Below are 12,592 nucleotides of genomic sequence, written 5' to 3'. Positions count from 1 at the left end.
GGACGGGGAAAGCTCTGTGGAGGTGGTCCTGGTCACCCAGTGAGCTAGGAGCCATGGCTCAGTTGTCACACCGTGTGCCTCACTAGCTGGGAGCCCAGAGCCAGCTCTGGTGCCCCGAGTCCACCATGGTAAAGCCTACGGCTGGTACTAGCCCTCCAGGCACTGTGCACAAAGGCAACCTTTGGTCTTGAACTCTAGGAAGTGACCAGGCAATATTCTGTGTTGGGAGAGGAAACCGCCCCCCCCCCCCCCACCGCTTCACAAGGATGATAGGCAGAGAGCAGAGAAAGGCGGGGGCTGGGCCTCTGGGCTGGACACGCTTAGGTCACACTGGGAGGATAACTTGGTCTGCTGGTACCATCACTGCGATGACCAGAGTTGTGCTGGGCTCACACTGGTGAAGGGCGGCTCTCCCAGAGTCTGAGCATTCCGTGAAGATCTTACACTTGGGCGCAAAGCAAGGATGCGTGAAATCGTCCACATTCAGATCGGCCAGTGTGGTAACCAGATTGGAGCCAAGGTAAGGCAAGTTGGATGCCTAGTACTGGCTTTACCGTGGTCCCTAGGCGTAGCCAACTAAGAGAATACCAAGCTAGCAGGGAAGACAATGAGCCTCGCAGACTGCATGAACCTGCCGAATGTCTGATTTATTAAACATTGCCTTTAGTTAGAGAGACACAGGAAACAGTAAAAGCTTAAAGGATCAATTTAATTCATGTCAATTTTGCCGATAATGACATGTATATAATGCACACGTCAACCATTTTTACTTTTATCACCTCAGCAATGAACTTTACATATCTAAAAACAGTAATTTGGCTCAAAACAGTTTTCCAAAGATTGTTGGGAAACTTTTTTTTTTTTACATATACTTTTTTTGGTGAGGAAGATTGGCCCTGAGTAACATCTGTTGCCAATCTTCCTCTTTTTGCTTGAAGAAGATGGTCCCAGGGCTAACATCTGTGCCAATCTTCCTCTACTTTGTATATGGGATGCTGCCACAGTATGGCTTGATAAGCAGGGCATAGGTCCGCACTGGGGATCCAAACCCGTGAACTTAGTCACTATGCCACCAGGCTGGCCCCGGGAAACTTTTTATACTATATCAGTAAGATATCTTTTCCTCCTCTCCCATGTTTATGTTTTAAAGTTAAAAAAGATCAATTACTGTTCCATTCAGTATGCAACAGAAAATTAAAGAGGGAAACCTAAAAGTTTTTGTGTCCTGTAGCAGAAATAATTAAAATACTCTCTGGAAGACAGATAAGTTTTTCTCCCCATCCCCCTCTTAAATTTTTCTACCAAGTACCTGGTTCAATTGGCTGAAACTAGGAAAACAGAGCCCAAGGTTTCCCATCCTAATTGTAAGATGACCACTCCTGCTGTGGAACAGCTATCTGATTGTTCTCTTTGCTTTTTTGTTTTAATTTTTGTTTTAAAATTACTTTTACTAGTACAAATTGTACTAGTAAATTTTTAGTCTTTAAATTTTAGTCTTTAAATTTTTTTAAAATTATGGTAAAACACACACAGCATAAAATTTACCATCTGAACCACTTTTAAGTGTACAGTTCAGTAGTGCTAAGTATATTCACATTGTTGTGCATCTCCAAATCTCCAAAATACCTTTCATCTTGCAAAACTGAAGCTCTGTCCCCATTAAACACTAACGCCCCATTCCCCTCCTCACAGCCCTTGCCAACCACCACTCTACTCTGTCTCTATGAATCTGACTGCTCTAGGGACCTCATGCAAGTGGAATCACACAGCATTTTTCCTTTTGTGACCAGCTTATTTCACTTAGGAGAATGTCTTCAAGGTTCATCCATGTTGTAGCAGGTGTCAGAATTTCCTTTCTTCTTAAGGCTGAATAATAGTCCACCGTATGGATAGAGCACATTTTGTTTATCCATTTATCTGTCAATGGACACTTGGATTATTCTGGCTATTGTGAATAATGCAGCGGTGAAAAAACTAAAGTCTTTTAATGCAGGTGTTTAAAATCTGGGGCAAAGAATATTACTGCTTGAAAAGAAGCTGTCATCCTTCCACCCTACAGAGATACAACGTTTGTAACTAAAACACACAGAGAAGTGGGAGGCACGAGCCCCCACTGCTCTGAAGTTGGAAGATAATATAGAGGGAGTGCCGGGTCTAGATAGGGTCTTAGCTTTTACTCCAGAATTGTGTTGTCTAGTGGTTAGAGCCCCAGCAACTACTTATTATTTGGGGCCAGAAGAACTTTAAGGCACATTTAATTTGTGATGTCATAGAACTTAAATTTATTTATTCTTCCACACTCTGAACACTGTTGCTAATTTGCTATAAAATAGTCTTGTTAATAAGACCACGGCCAGAGCAGAGCCATCATTTACAAGATATGGTTGGGAAAACACTCTTGGGGATTTTAACATAAATGAATATATTTTCATTACATTTTAATATGTGCTTCTCCAGGGGAATAAAAAGGGGCCATCTCAGTAACTGTTTCCATGTTAAGAGCCTGGCACGTATCTATATTAATAAATACAGTATATGTGATTGAAAGTGTAATGTGTTTCAAATAGCTACAGGAGAACAGCTATGCATAATTTTGAACTGTGTGCATAACTGATAATCAAAAATGCACATAGCTTAAAATCATGCATATATGTCCTAGTTGTGGGCTTTTTGGAAAACTGTGAAAGTAAATCCCCAAAGTGCAATGAGATATTATTGTGAAATCAGATAAGAATTCAGTCTATTCTCATTTAATGGGATCTATACTTTACAAGCTTGAAGCACTACAAGGCAAAATTAGAGATACACTGATGTGAAATTCTAAAACAGCTTTAATGTATACAATGGCCTGAATTTAACAGGAGCAAAATCCAATTTAATATTTTATGTGTTGACATTTTATTTAAGGAGTTTAGGTGGGTATAAAATGCAGTCTTCACATTCATGTTTAGTAGAGGCAAAAAGTGAATTGTGCCATGGAGCAGGCATTTATGAAAAGGGCCCAAAAGAATGTCTTGGGAAAGGATAGTCAGGCAGACCCAGGAAAGCAGGCCCAGGAGCTCTCATTTCCTATCTTTCTGCTCAACCTGCTGGCTCACTGGCACCAGCATGGCCTTTTTTGGGGTCACTCTACACTGACCTTGCCTTTTTCTGCTTTCAGTTCTGGGAGGTGATTGGTGAAGAGCACGGGATCGACTCAGCTGGCAACTACCACGGGGACAGCTCTTTGCAGCTGGAGAGGATCAGCGTGTACTACAACGAGGCCCATGGTAGGACGCCATGCTCTGGTAGCAGTGGTCACCAGCCCTGGGAACACGGTCAGAGAGAGGAGGGCCCACGAGACCGGAACATCACATGAGTAATGTCCAGGCAGAGCAGCAGAATTCCGAGAGACAGGTCCCCAAGCCCTGTCTGAGGCAAGGCCTGGCGAAGTCACTGAGTGGGTGCATGAATCTTAACACAAGCAGCTTAAGCACCAACTTTCCTTCCTGGTTTTTAAATGAAAACCAGAATCATTTCCGATAGGAACAGAATCTCTGTCATTGACAATACAACAAACAAAATAGACAATGAGGGAGAAATTTTTAAAGGTATTTTACAGATTTGTGATTGTTGTTGGGGTCAAGGATATGATTTCAAGTCTCTTTCTACCAAAGACATCTTCTAGAATACCTTTTTTTTTTTTTCTTGACCAGTATCACGAGGTTCTAATTTTGATGAAACATTAACTTTAAAAAAAACAACAATTTGCTGACTTCTTCCTGTTTTTCTACACAGGTAAAAAATATGTGCCCCGAGCAGTCTTGGTGGACCTGGAACCTGGGACAATGGATAGTATCCGATCTAGCAAATTGGGAACCCTCTTTCAACCAGACAGTTTTGTCCATGGTAGGTTTTTCTGGAAGGTTTCATCAGGAAGAGATGAGGATGCCTCCTAGTGGTGCCCTTTTCTCTCCACCTTTTCTTCCCCGGGCTTCTCTGGGCCAGGTGACCATGACTCCTTTCTGCCACAGGTAACTCAGGGGCTGGCAACAACTGGGCGAAGGGCCACTACACGGAGGGAGCGGAACTGATAGAAGCCGTTCTGGACGTGGTGAGGGGCGAGAGCGAGAACTGCGACTGCCTGCAGGGCTTCCAGATCGTCCACTCCCTGGGCGGGGGCACAGGCTCTGGCATGGGCACTCTGCTCATGAACAAGATCAGGGAGGAGTACCCGGACCGCATCATGAACTCCTTCAGCGTCATGCCCTCCCCCAAGGTGTCCGACACGGTGGTAGAGCCCTACAACGCAGTCCTGTCCATCCACCAGCTGATCCAGAACGCAGACGCCTGCTTCTGCATCGACAACGAGGCCCTCTATGACATCTGCTTCCGCACCCTGAAGCTGACGACGCCCACCTACGGCGACCTCAACCACCTGGTGTCCTTGACCATGAGTGGCATAACCACCTCCCTGCGCTTCCCGGGGCAGCTCAACGCAGACCTGCGCAAGCTGGCGGTGAACATGGTCCCCTTCCCCCGCATGCACTTCTTCATGCCTGGCTTCGCCCCGCTCACGGCCCAAGGCAGCCAGCAGTACCGGGCCCTCTCGGTGGCCGAGCTCACCCAGCAGATGTTTGACGCCCGCAACACCATGGCTGCCTGCGACCCCCGCCGCGGTCGCTACCTGACGGTGGCCTGCATCTTCCGGGGCAAGATGTCCACCAGGGAAGTGGATGAGCAGCTGCTCAACGTGCAGACCAGGAACAGCAGCTGCTTTGTGGAGTGGATCCCCAACAACGTCAAGGTGGCGGTCTGCGACATACCACCCCGGGGGCTGAACATGGCTGCCACCTTTATAGGCAACAACACGGCCATCCAAGAGCTCTTCAACAGGGTTTCGGAGCATTTCTCGGCTATGTTCAGAAGGAAAGCTTTTGTGCACTGGTACACTGGTGAGGGGATGGACATAAACGAATTTGTGGAAGCCGAAAGTAACATCCATGATTTGGTATCCGAGTACCAACAATTTCAAGATGCCAAAGCAGTTCTAGAGGAAAATGAAGAGGTCATGGGGGAGGCGGAAATGGAACCAGAAGATAAGGAACATTAACCACGAGAAGCTGTGTGAGCCTCAGCTGCAGGGTGTGGTCACTTACACAACAGTTTCTCTGAAGATGAGTGTTACCCTGCAGCAATCCCAAGCCTATTCCGCACTGCAGCACAGTGAGCCGTACCCACACGGCCACTCAGCATCCGCTTTGACACAGCACTGTGGGGGGAGCGGGCCGGGAAATAACTGATAGGCATTAGGGTCTTCTGCTGGCATTTACTAACCTTGAAGAATCTGATATTCAATGCACACTGTATTAACTTTTTTTTTAAATAGCAAAGCGAATTTACCATAAAGCACTCCCTTTGTTTAAGAATGTTTGTTGGGTATTTACTGTATGCATAGCACCATGCCCAGCACCAAAACGATGCACGTGAACGTGTGGGGAGCCACCACTGTTGACATGAACGTGTCAACTCATTAGCAGCACTGATAAGCACCCTGGAATCCTTACTTGGCATCCTCTGGGGCTGCTCTTACTTCAGGTTCTCTCTTAACACACGATGCCCAGCATCCTACCTTCTCATCCTTGCCAGCTTCCAGAAAAGCCAGGTGACTAATTGGTATGTGGGGAGCTACCCAGCCAATGTAAATGTGAGTCAGTGTCCACTAGTAAATGGTGTAGGGCTGTGTACACTTCAGCGTACCAACAGGAAAGGAAAAAAAGGAGGAAAGAAAAGTGGCAGTCTTTTCCACAAAAATATCCAGCCAAAAAGTAAAAAAAACAACAAGCAACCAAGATATCTGAATAGCTTAGCTTTTAACACATATATTTGTATACTTTAAGTTTCTGATTAGTGTTAGGTTCTGGGAACTCATTAATCATCATCTTTGGTTTTCCTTGTAAAGACTATTCCAAAATGCCCTTTTCACTCACATTCAGTGATCACCTTCTGAAAACGCTCTGTAGCCTCTTTGCTCTTTCAGAAAGGGCACCCCGTACGCTCGGCAACCATTCAAATGTAGGAATTAAGCAGCAAAGGCTGCAGTATCCTTCTCAGTTACGGAGGACACTGTCTCATTAGGGAACTTTTAAAGTTCAAATTAATTTGCAGAAGTTGCCATAAATGTTTGCATGATGACACAGCTTTAACCATTACATGATTTTAATCTGCTCACATTACAACAGGACCAAATACACAAGAGTGTAATCAAATCATCCACGACTTCTTAATTACAGTTTACCTATTCCTGACATACAGCACTGCCACCCCTTCCAGTACCATAAGCGTTTTAATGGCCTTCCAGAATTACCACTGAGCTATACTATTTGATCCATGGATAGCTAGGAAAGGGAAGACACTCCAACCCTCACTGCAGGAAATATTTACATGCAAGCAACTAGGTTCTCATCTCCCGATTTGCTTTTGTAATCTGCAATAAGGGAGCAGGTAGATGGATGACAGTAGCTCATTGTGAGAAACTTCACTCTTTTCACATAGGCATCATGAGGGAATAACTAAAATATGTACCAAGAGAATCTTGCTGTCGGTATCATGATAAGCCTTCTATTTACAAAATTAAAAAAAAAAGTTTTTTAAACACCTTCTACTTGTGGTTCAACAAGCACTAAAAACAAAAGCAGATTTAATAAGAAACTGCACCTTTATACTCTCATTAGTTTGAAGTTCATAACTTCCTTAGATGCTAAAAAGACTTACAACTTATGGTTATGTAAGAATGTATACACGTGCTTCCTCTAGCACTTTCCTTCTCAAATCTAAAAAGGCAATTAAATAGATGCAAGGAAGGACAGAGATCTAAAGTAAAAAAACTTCCGCTGATTTATACTACTGTAAAGATTTTTGTTTGCTCAATAGTAATCATTAATGTACAAAGAAATTTCAATTTTAAATGGCCAAATTGCTTTATTTCAGATTAAATAAATTCCTTTTCTTGGATCCTAACCGCCCAGACTGATTAATTTGAGCAGTTAAAAATATTTCAAAATGCATCTCAGCATCCTACTCTTTCATATGGTAGAAATAGATTAAAAAAAAAAACAAAAAACAAAAATCCCTAGAAACCAAAAGAAATCTGTCCCCTGATTTTGAAGAGCGTATTCCTTTAGTGGTATGGTTGCTACGGCGACACGGGTCTCAGAAATTGAGAGAAGGATCAGAACTTTAGAGCTTGTCCGGTTCCTTCATCTCACATACAAGAACACGGCACAAGTGAAGAGATTAACACCTCTCTCAAAAATCACCCAACTGGTTAGTGAAACATCCACGACTAGGTGAGATCAGGGTCCCCTGGTAATCTGGACACAGTAGTTCTACGGGTTACTGGTTACCCAGCAGGGCTGGTGCAGGACGTTTATTTCATCACAGTCTCAGCTCAGGAATTTTTTTAATCACAGAGGAAGAGCTTCAAAGAATTTTTGCTGGGCAGTAAATCTGTCTTTTATTCGGTTCATCCTTTCCATGTTGCAAGCCCTGTCCCTAAATCTCACCTTTAATTAGCCCATCTGCCTCCCTAATAAATGACCTATCTCTAAATTATTTGGCTGGAAATAATTTAACCCTTTGTCCCTCAGTTACTTGATTTGTCTGGTATCAAAAAGGCCCGAGAGCCTTGTGATTCATTTATTCCTGTCCCTGGAATGAGAGACGCTTCCTAGTACCTTAATCTTGGGGATGAAGCACTGGCAACCGAGATGCCTTGACTTCAAAACAGCAGGACAACAGCCCCGAGGCAAAGGGCTCAGGGGCTCTTAAGCTGCTACTGTCCAGCGCCCCCGCTCTCCCACTCACTCTCGGGCTCCTCCTTACATGTACTGTGCTGAGAATTAAATAAAACCTATAGGTCAAGTGTCCTGGGGCAGGAGGGCATCTCCAGAAGCCGAGAACAAAGACATTTTCCTGGGCTCCTCCTTAGCACTGCTGAATGGCCGTAAGTTCTTGAAAGCTTAAGTACCACGGTGAGAACTAGTCCTGGTGCAGAAGATGAAAAGTGTTTCAAAATTTCCTGTTCAGATTAATTTTCCATTCTCCAAAAACAGTTAAAATCAAGCAGTTAACTTTGCAATGGGGTTCTACTCAACCAAATGCTTCCAAGTTTCAAAGAAAGATAAAAACAAAACACTTGCAACAATTCTTTGCCCCTAAATATTTAACAAATAAACGAATCACCATGCAAACACCATTGAACTGCTGAAATCATCGTGCCCGAGACCTGCAGTCAAGAATCTTAGATTTTAATTTCAGCTTGGCCATCAACTCAATAAGCAAGTTATTGAACAGCTTTGCCTCATTTCCTATGAGAAATGCTTCCAGAAGATAAAGATTCATTTATAAAAAAACATGAAAAGCATTTTGTGCTTAGATGAATTCCAACATTAATAGTTCTTCTCTATAGGTTTTAAGTACAGAATAAAAAATGTGTGTTTTTTCTTCTAATCTATTAAGAATGATTTTCTTTTAGGCTACTGGCTAAGCAGCACTACCTAGAAATACTGCTGCCTGCATAAGAGGATGAGGCCGGCGGATAACAGCCCACCCACTACTCTGACACGGCTCTGCAATTCAAAGATAACGGACAAGAGAGGCTCAGTGACAGAGTCTAATTTCGTCAATTCAAGTCATGGAAAAGAGAACTTTCTATTCAGAGACATTTTCAAAATGTTTTCTGTATCCCTAAGAGCCCTAGACATTAAACCTGCTCCTCTCCGCCCCTTAAGGCACCCCAGTTCATATGGTCATAATCCTGCAGTTGTGCAGATAGTTTCCATAAAAAAATAAAGGTCCAATGGAAACCAAAAACCAGCGGCAAGAGTGAACCATACTTCAATTTATTGGCATTGTCAATCTACGAGCAAGACAGGTATTTTTTTTCCCCATGAAGTGAGATCATTTTCAATCTGCCATAACATGTGCCCACACATCTTCACCTTGAAAATGGAGAATTTCAAGCTTTAGTCAGGGTCTAGGAGGAAAAAAGAAAAGGCAACAGTTGCTAGTCCTTTGTGTTTTCTTAAGAATCCAACATGAATATGGGAAATAACTTTCTTATAATGAACTGTGTAATATAACTGTGGCTTCAATTCACTCGGGGGATGATGAACCCTGGCTCTCGGCTGTAACAAGCTCACGTACATGGCCTTAACCGAACAGGCACTTCTCTGCTAAGTAAAACCAAACACCCTCTTAGCAATAAAGAAACTACTTCGCCTTTAAAAGACAGTAAAATCTGCCCCTGTGCTGATGGGGTGGGGGCTGCATCCCCTGCAGGACATATGGAGTTGTCAACATTTTGATTATGGGAGCTGGACACTACTTCCTGACCCCAAGGACATCACAAGGTCAAGAGAGTTAGATGCGGAGTCTGGCTCAGCTATGCTGCAGAGGCTAAGAAATTCTCTCAGTTACCTCATCGTTAAAACAAAACACCCCGACACAAAACCAGGTCTCATCACTCAGATCATGAGATTAGACAGAGAGCTCCTAGAAAAGGGCTAAATTCAAAACACTGAATCTCTAGACTCATAATAAAATATTTACTAATTCAAAATGAAAATGAAAAGAGCTTAGGGGAGACAGTTCCAATAAGTAAAACTGCTCATAACCACAAGCTGCCAAAGGACGAATATTTATCACATTTCCTTGCTACTGTGGGTCTGAAGCTTTTTTAAAGCAAAACAAGAAAATTAAATCTGAAAAACATCTCTCTGGTAGTTTGCCTTGCTTATCTCTGAAATAACAATGTCAAGAAAGTAGTTTAGAGATCAAATCACTTTAGTAGTTTGGAGCACAAAAGTCTGAAACTATCAACTGTATAAACCTGTCTTTTATTGCATAGAATCTAACTTCACATTGCCAACATCTTTGCAAAAGTAAAATGAACCAAACTCTCTGAAAGCGTAATAAATTTAGCAAAATAGTATTTACTGCAGGGTCTTGCCGATTTTATTGCTTGATAAAATAGCAGGACCCTTGTCTGTATTTGTAGCCCTCCTGTTCAGAAAGTGGTGATTTGTAAGAATATTAGCAGACGTAGGGGAAATAAAAACGTAAAGAACTATAATTTCTCATGCTCCTGAACTGTTATGTAACTCCAATAGCAATTACAAAAGTGGGGAGATTATCCTCTAAATTATTTTATTTTGTGCAGACAAATGAAATAGTTTTAATTAAAATCAGATAGCTCTTTACCTGAGCATTGCTAAATGAACTGACTATCAATGTGCCAATTACCTCTGCTTGTCAGGGCCCGAAATGACATTCTTCTCTTAAGCCACAGGACTTCTATAAACCTGTATGCTTTAAATTATTATCCCACTAACTTCTAAATGTATTAACCAAAAAATGGACAAAACTCAAAACTAAAATTAGATTTTTAAAAGTGCTTTAAAAATGTAAGATGCAACTCTTCTAAATAAATCAGTAACTTACAGATTATTCCTTTTTCACTTTCACAATTTTTACGTTGCTGCCAGCAGTCTTCTCGGCATTTGCTTTGAATTCTGTCTTCAGTGCATCTCTCACTGCTTTTGCACAGATCTGGGAGTATCGGATGTAGCTGGGAGAAAATGAGAGACGATATAAGTTATGAATCAACAATTCAGACAGATTGGTTGTGTTACTGTGTTTTGTTTTTCTTTCCATACTTGTTAATTTCAGTTTGATTGTACATTATTGCAGAACTGGATTTAAAAATGATGAATGCTAAAAGGATTCTACACAAAGAAAAAGAAGACTAGAAAGAAATGTACTGAAGTCTTAATTGGTGTTAGGGTGGGTGATCTTTGGTTTTCCTTCTTTGTACTGTTTTCTCTCTAATACATATTAATTTAAAATAAAAGATGCATAGATATTTAAAAAAAAAAAAATCCCTCAGCACAGGAAAAGAAATAGACCAAAATGTTAACAGAGGCTATAACATGAATGATTTTTTTTCCATTTCTTTACTTAAAAAATTTTTTTAATTATATTATTCCTACAAAGTAAAATATATAATTAAAAGGGAAAAAACCCATTTTCAGTTAAAATAGTTCCTCTAATTATTTAAAGGCTTTCCTGAGAATACTGGATTCTGTTTCACAAGTCTGCCATGGAAAATACTTCCCAATCAAGCTTTCTAAATTAAAGTGAAAAGTCCTTAGAGCACATCATCAATTCTAGCAAAATATCTAGCAGCCTGCTTCCTGTTTGGTAGATGGACTCCCATCAACATCTTATTTTCCAAAAGATGTCAGCTCACTTTTTACACTTTGTGAAAACAGGAAGGTGGGAGGGTGCTGCTGTCTATTTTTCTATGTTTCAGATTTATTTTTTTTTTTTGGCCAAGAGGTAGGAGTTCCACTGCTTGCACTCTTACTGACTGGATGACCTTCAGGCTGTTCTATCTTTTTGGCTAGTTGATTCACCTGCAGAAACAGCAGAATAAATAGAAGAATAATAACACCTGCTCCACAGGGTCGTTGGGAGGAGGAAAGACAAAGTATGAAAAGCACCGAGCACCACACCAGTCACATAGTAGGTGCTTAATAAATGGTATCTGTTACTGGGACTATCATCCTTCCAATTCTACAAACCTGTGCTTGACCTTACAAGTCAGGAAACTCTTGGGTTGCTGAGCCGCCCCACAGTCATATACCCCCAGAATGTCACCGCCAGAAGGTGCTACTTTATCTAGTCAAGTCACAAGGTGTGTCACCTGGGGCGAGGCACGCCGCCCGCTCAACTGGGTGCACAGGCAAAGACATGAGGTGTGATAACCTGACCGACGGCTGCCCCTCTCCCTGGGCGCCGGCTCCTCAAATGGGTTCCATATTTGAGCTTCCCAAGAGCAACCACTCACCTCTGTGCAGCGCCCTCTACAGTTTACCAAGGGCTTTCACCCGTTTTAACGACAAGGAAACCTGAGAGCAAGAGGAGTTAAAGGGTAAAGTGAAAAAAAAAAAGTGTGCCCCATCATAAAAGGCCCCACTTTGATGCTGGAAAGAAAGGCCAGAGATGCTGACAGTGGTCACATGGAGAGCACTCTCCCCAATCCTCCTCGTTCCCGAGCTCTGTGTAGCGACATCGCGACTACATCACTGCTACAACAGAAACCGAGTGCAACTCGGCAGGACGAGGGCCCTGCACAGAACAGCCGCTGTCTCTGGGGACGCAGCGCACGCGCCAGGGGCTCGGCTGCACCCCGAAGGGCAGCAAGGGCAGGAACACCGGCCCGTCGCACAGACGAGGCGCGTGCACGCCCGAGGCTGTGACCCCGGCCCCGGCCTCCCAGTCCGCGGGCCGCCATCTTGGGGCCGCATTCGCCCGGCCCCCGACCCCCGCCGCGCTCCGCGTGACCTCCGACCCCGGCCCGCGCCGGGACCCCCGCGCCCTCCCTGCCCGCTCCCCCCGAGGCCCCGGCCTACCTGAGTCCAGCCTGTCGCCAGTAGGCCACCATGATGTCGCGAGAGTGGGCGCTTCGGGCCGAATCGCGAGAACGCGTCAATGTCGGCTCCGAGTGCGACCCAGTTGCAGGAAGGTCAGGCCTCAAAAGCGGAAGGGG

The 12,592-nt window shown here is 43.4% G+C and overlaps 2 protein-coding genes across 2 annotated transcripts; one reads left to right on the top strand and one right to left on the bottom strand.

Moving 5' to 3' along the window:
• Nucleotides 1-438: 438 nt before the first annotated feature.
• Nucleotides 439-5,195, top strand: TUBB1 (tubulin beta 1 class VI). The gene is made up of 4 exons (XM_058562392.1): nt 439-520; nt 3,161-3,269; nt 3,778-3,888; nt 4,014-5,195. The coding sequence occupies exons 1-4, from the start codon at nt 464-466 to the stop codon at nt 5,090-5,092; spliced, it is 1,356 nt and encodes a 451-aa protein (XP_058418375.1). The 5' UTR covers nt 439-463; the 3' UTR covers nt 5,093-5,195.
• A 3,666-nt stretch (nt 5,196-8,861) lies between these two features.
• On the bottom strand, nt 8,862-12,570 carry ATP5F1E (ATP synthase F1 subunit epsilon). Its single transcript, XM_058562393.1, has 3 exons — nt 12,456-12,570; nt 10,483-10,609; nt 8,862-9,016 (listed from the first exon to the last, which is right to left on the bottom strand). The coding sequence occupies exons 1-2, from the start codon at nt 12,485-12,487 to the stop codon at nt 10,486-10,488; spliced, it is 156 nt and encodes a 51-aa protein (XP_058418376.1). The 5' UTR covers nt 12,488-12,570; the 3' UTR covers nt 8,862-9,016; nt 10,483-10,485.
• Between the last annotated feature and the right edge of the window lie 22 nt (nt 12,571-12,592).

The sequence above is a fragment of the Diceros bicornis genome, chromosome 19, assembly GCF_020826845.1.
Source record: "Diceros bicornis minor isolate mBicDic1 chromosome 19, mDicBic1.mat.cur, whole genome shotgun sequence".
NCBI classification, from domain to species: domain Eukaryota; kingdom Metazoa; phylum Chordata; class Mammalia; order Perissodactyla; family Rhinocerotidae; genus Diceros; species Diceros bicornis.
The sequence above is the reverse complement of the archived record's forward strand: the minus strand, read 5'-3'. Positions and strand labels throughout refer to the sequence as shown.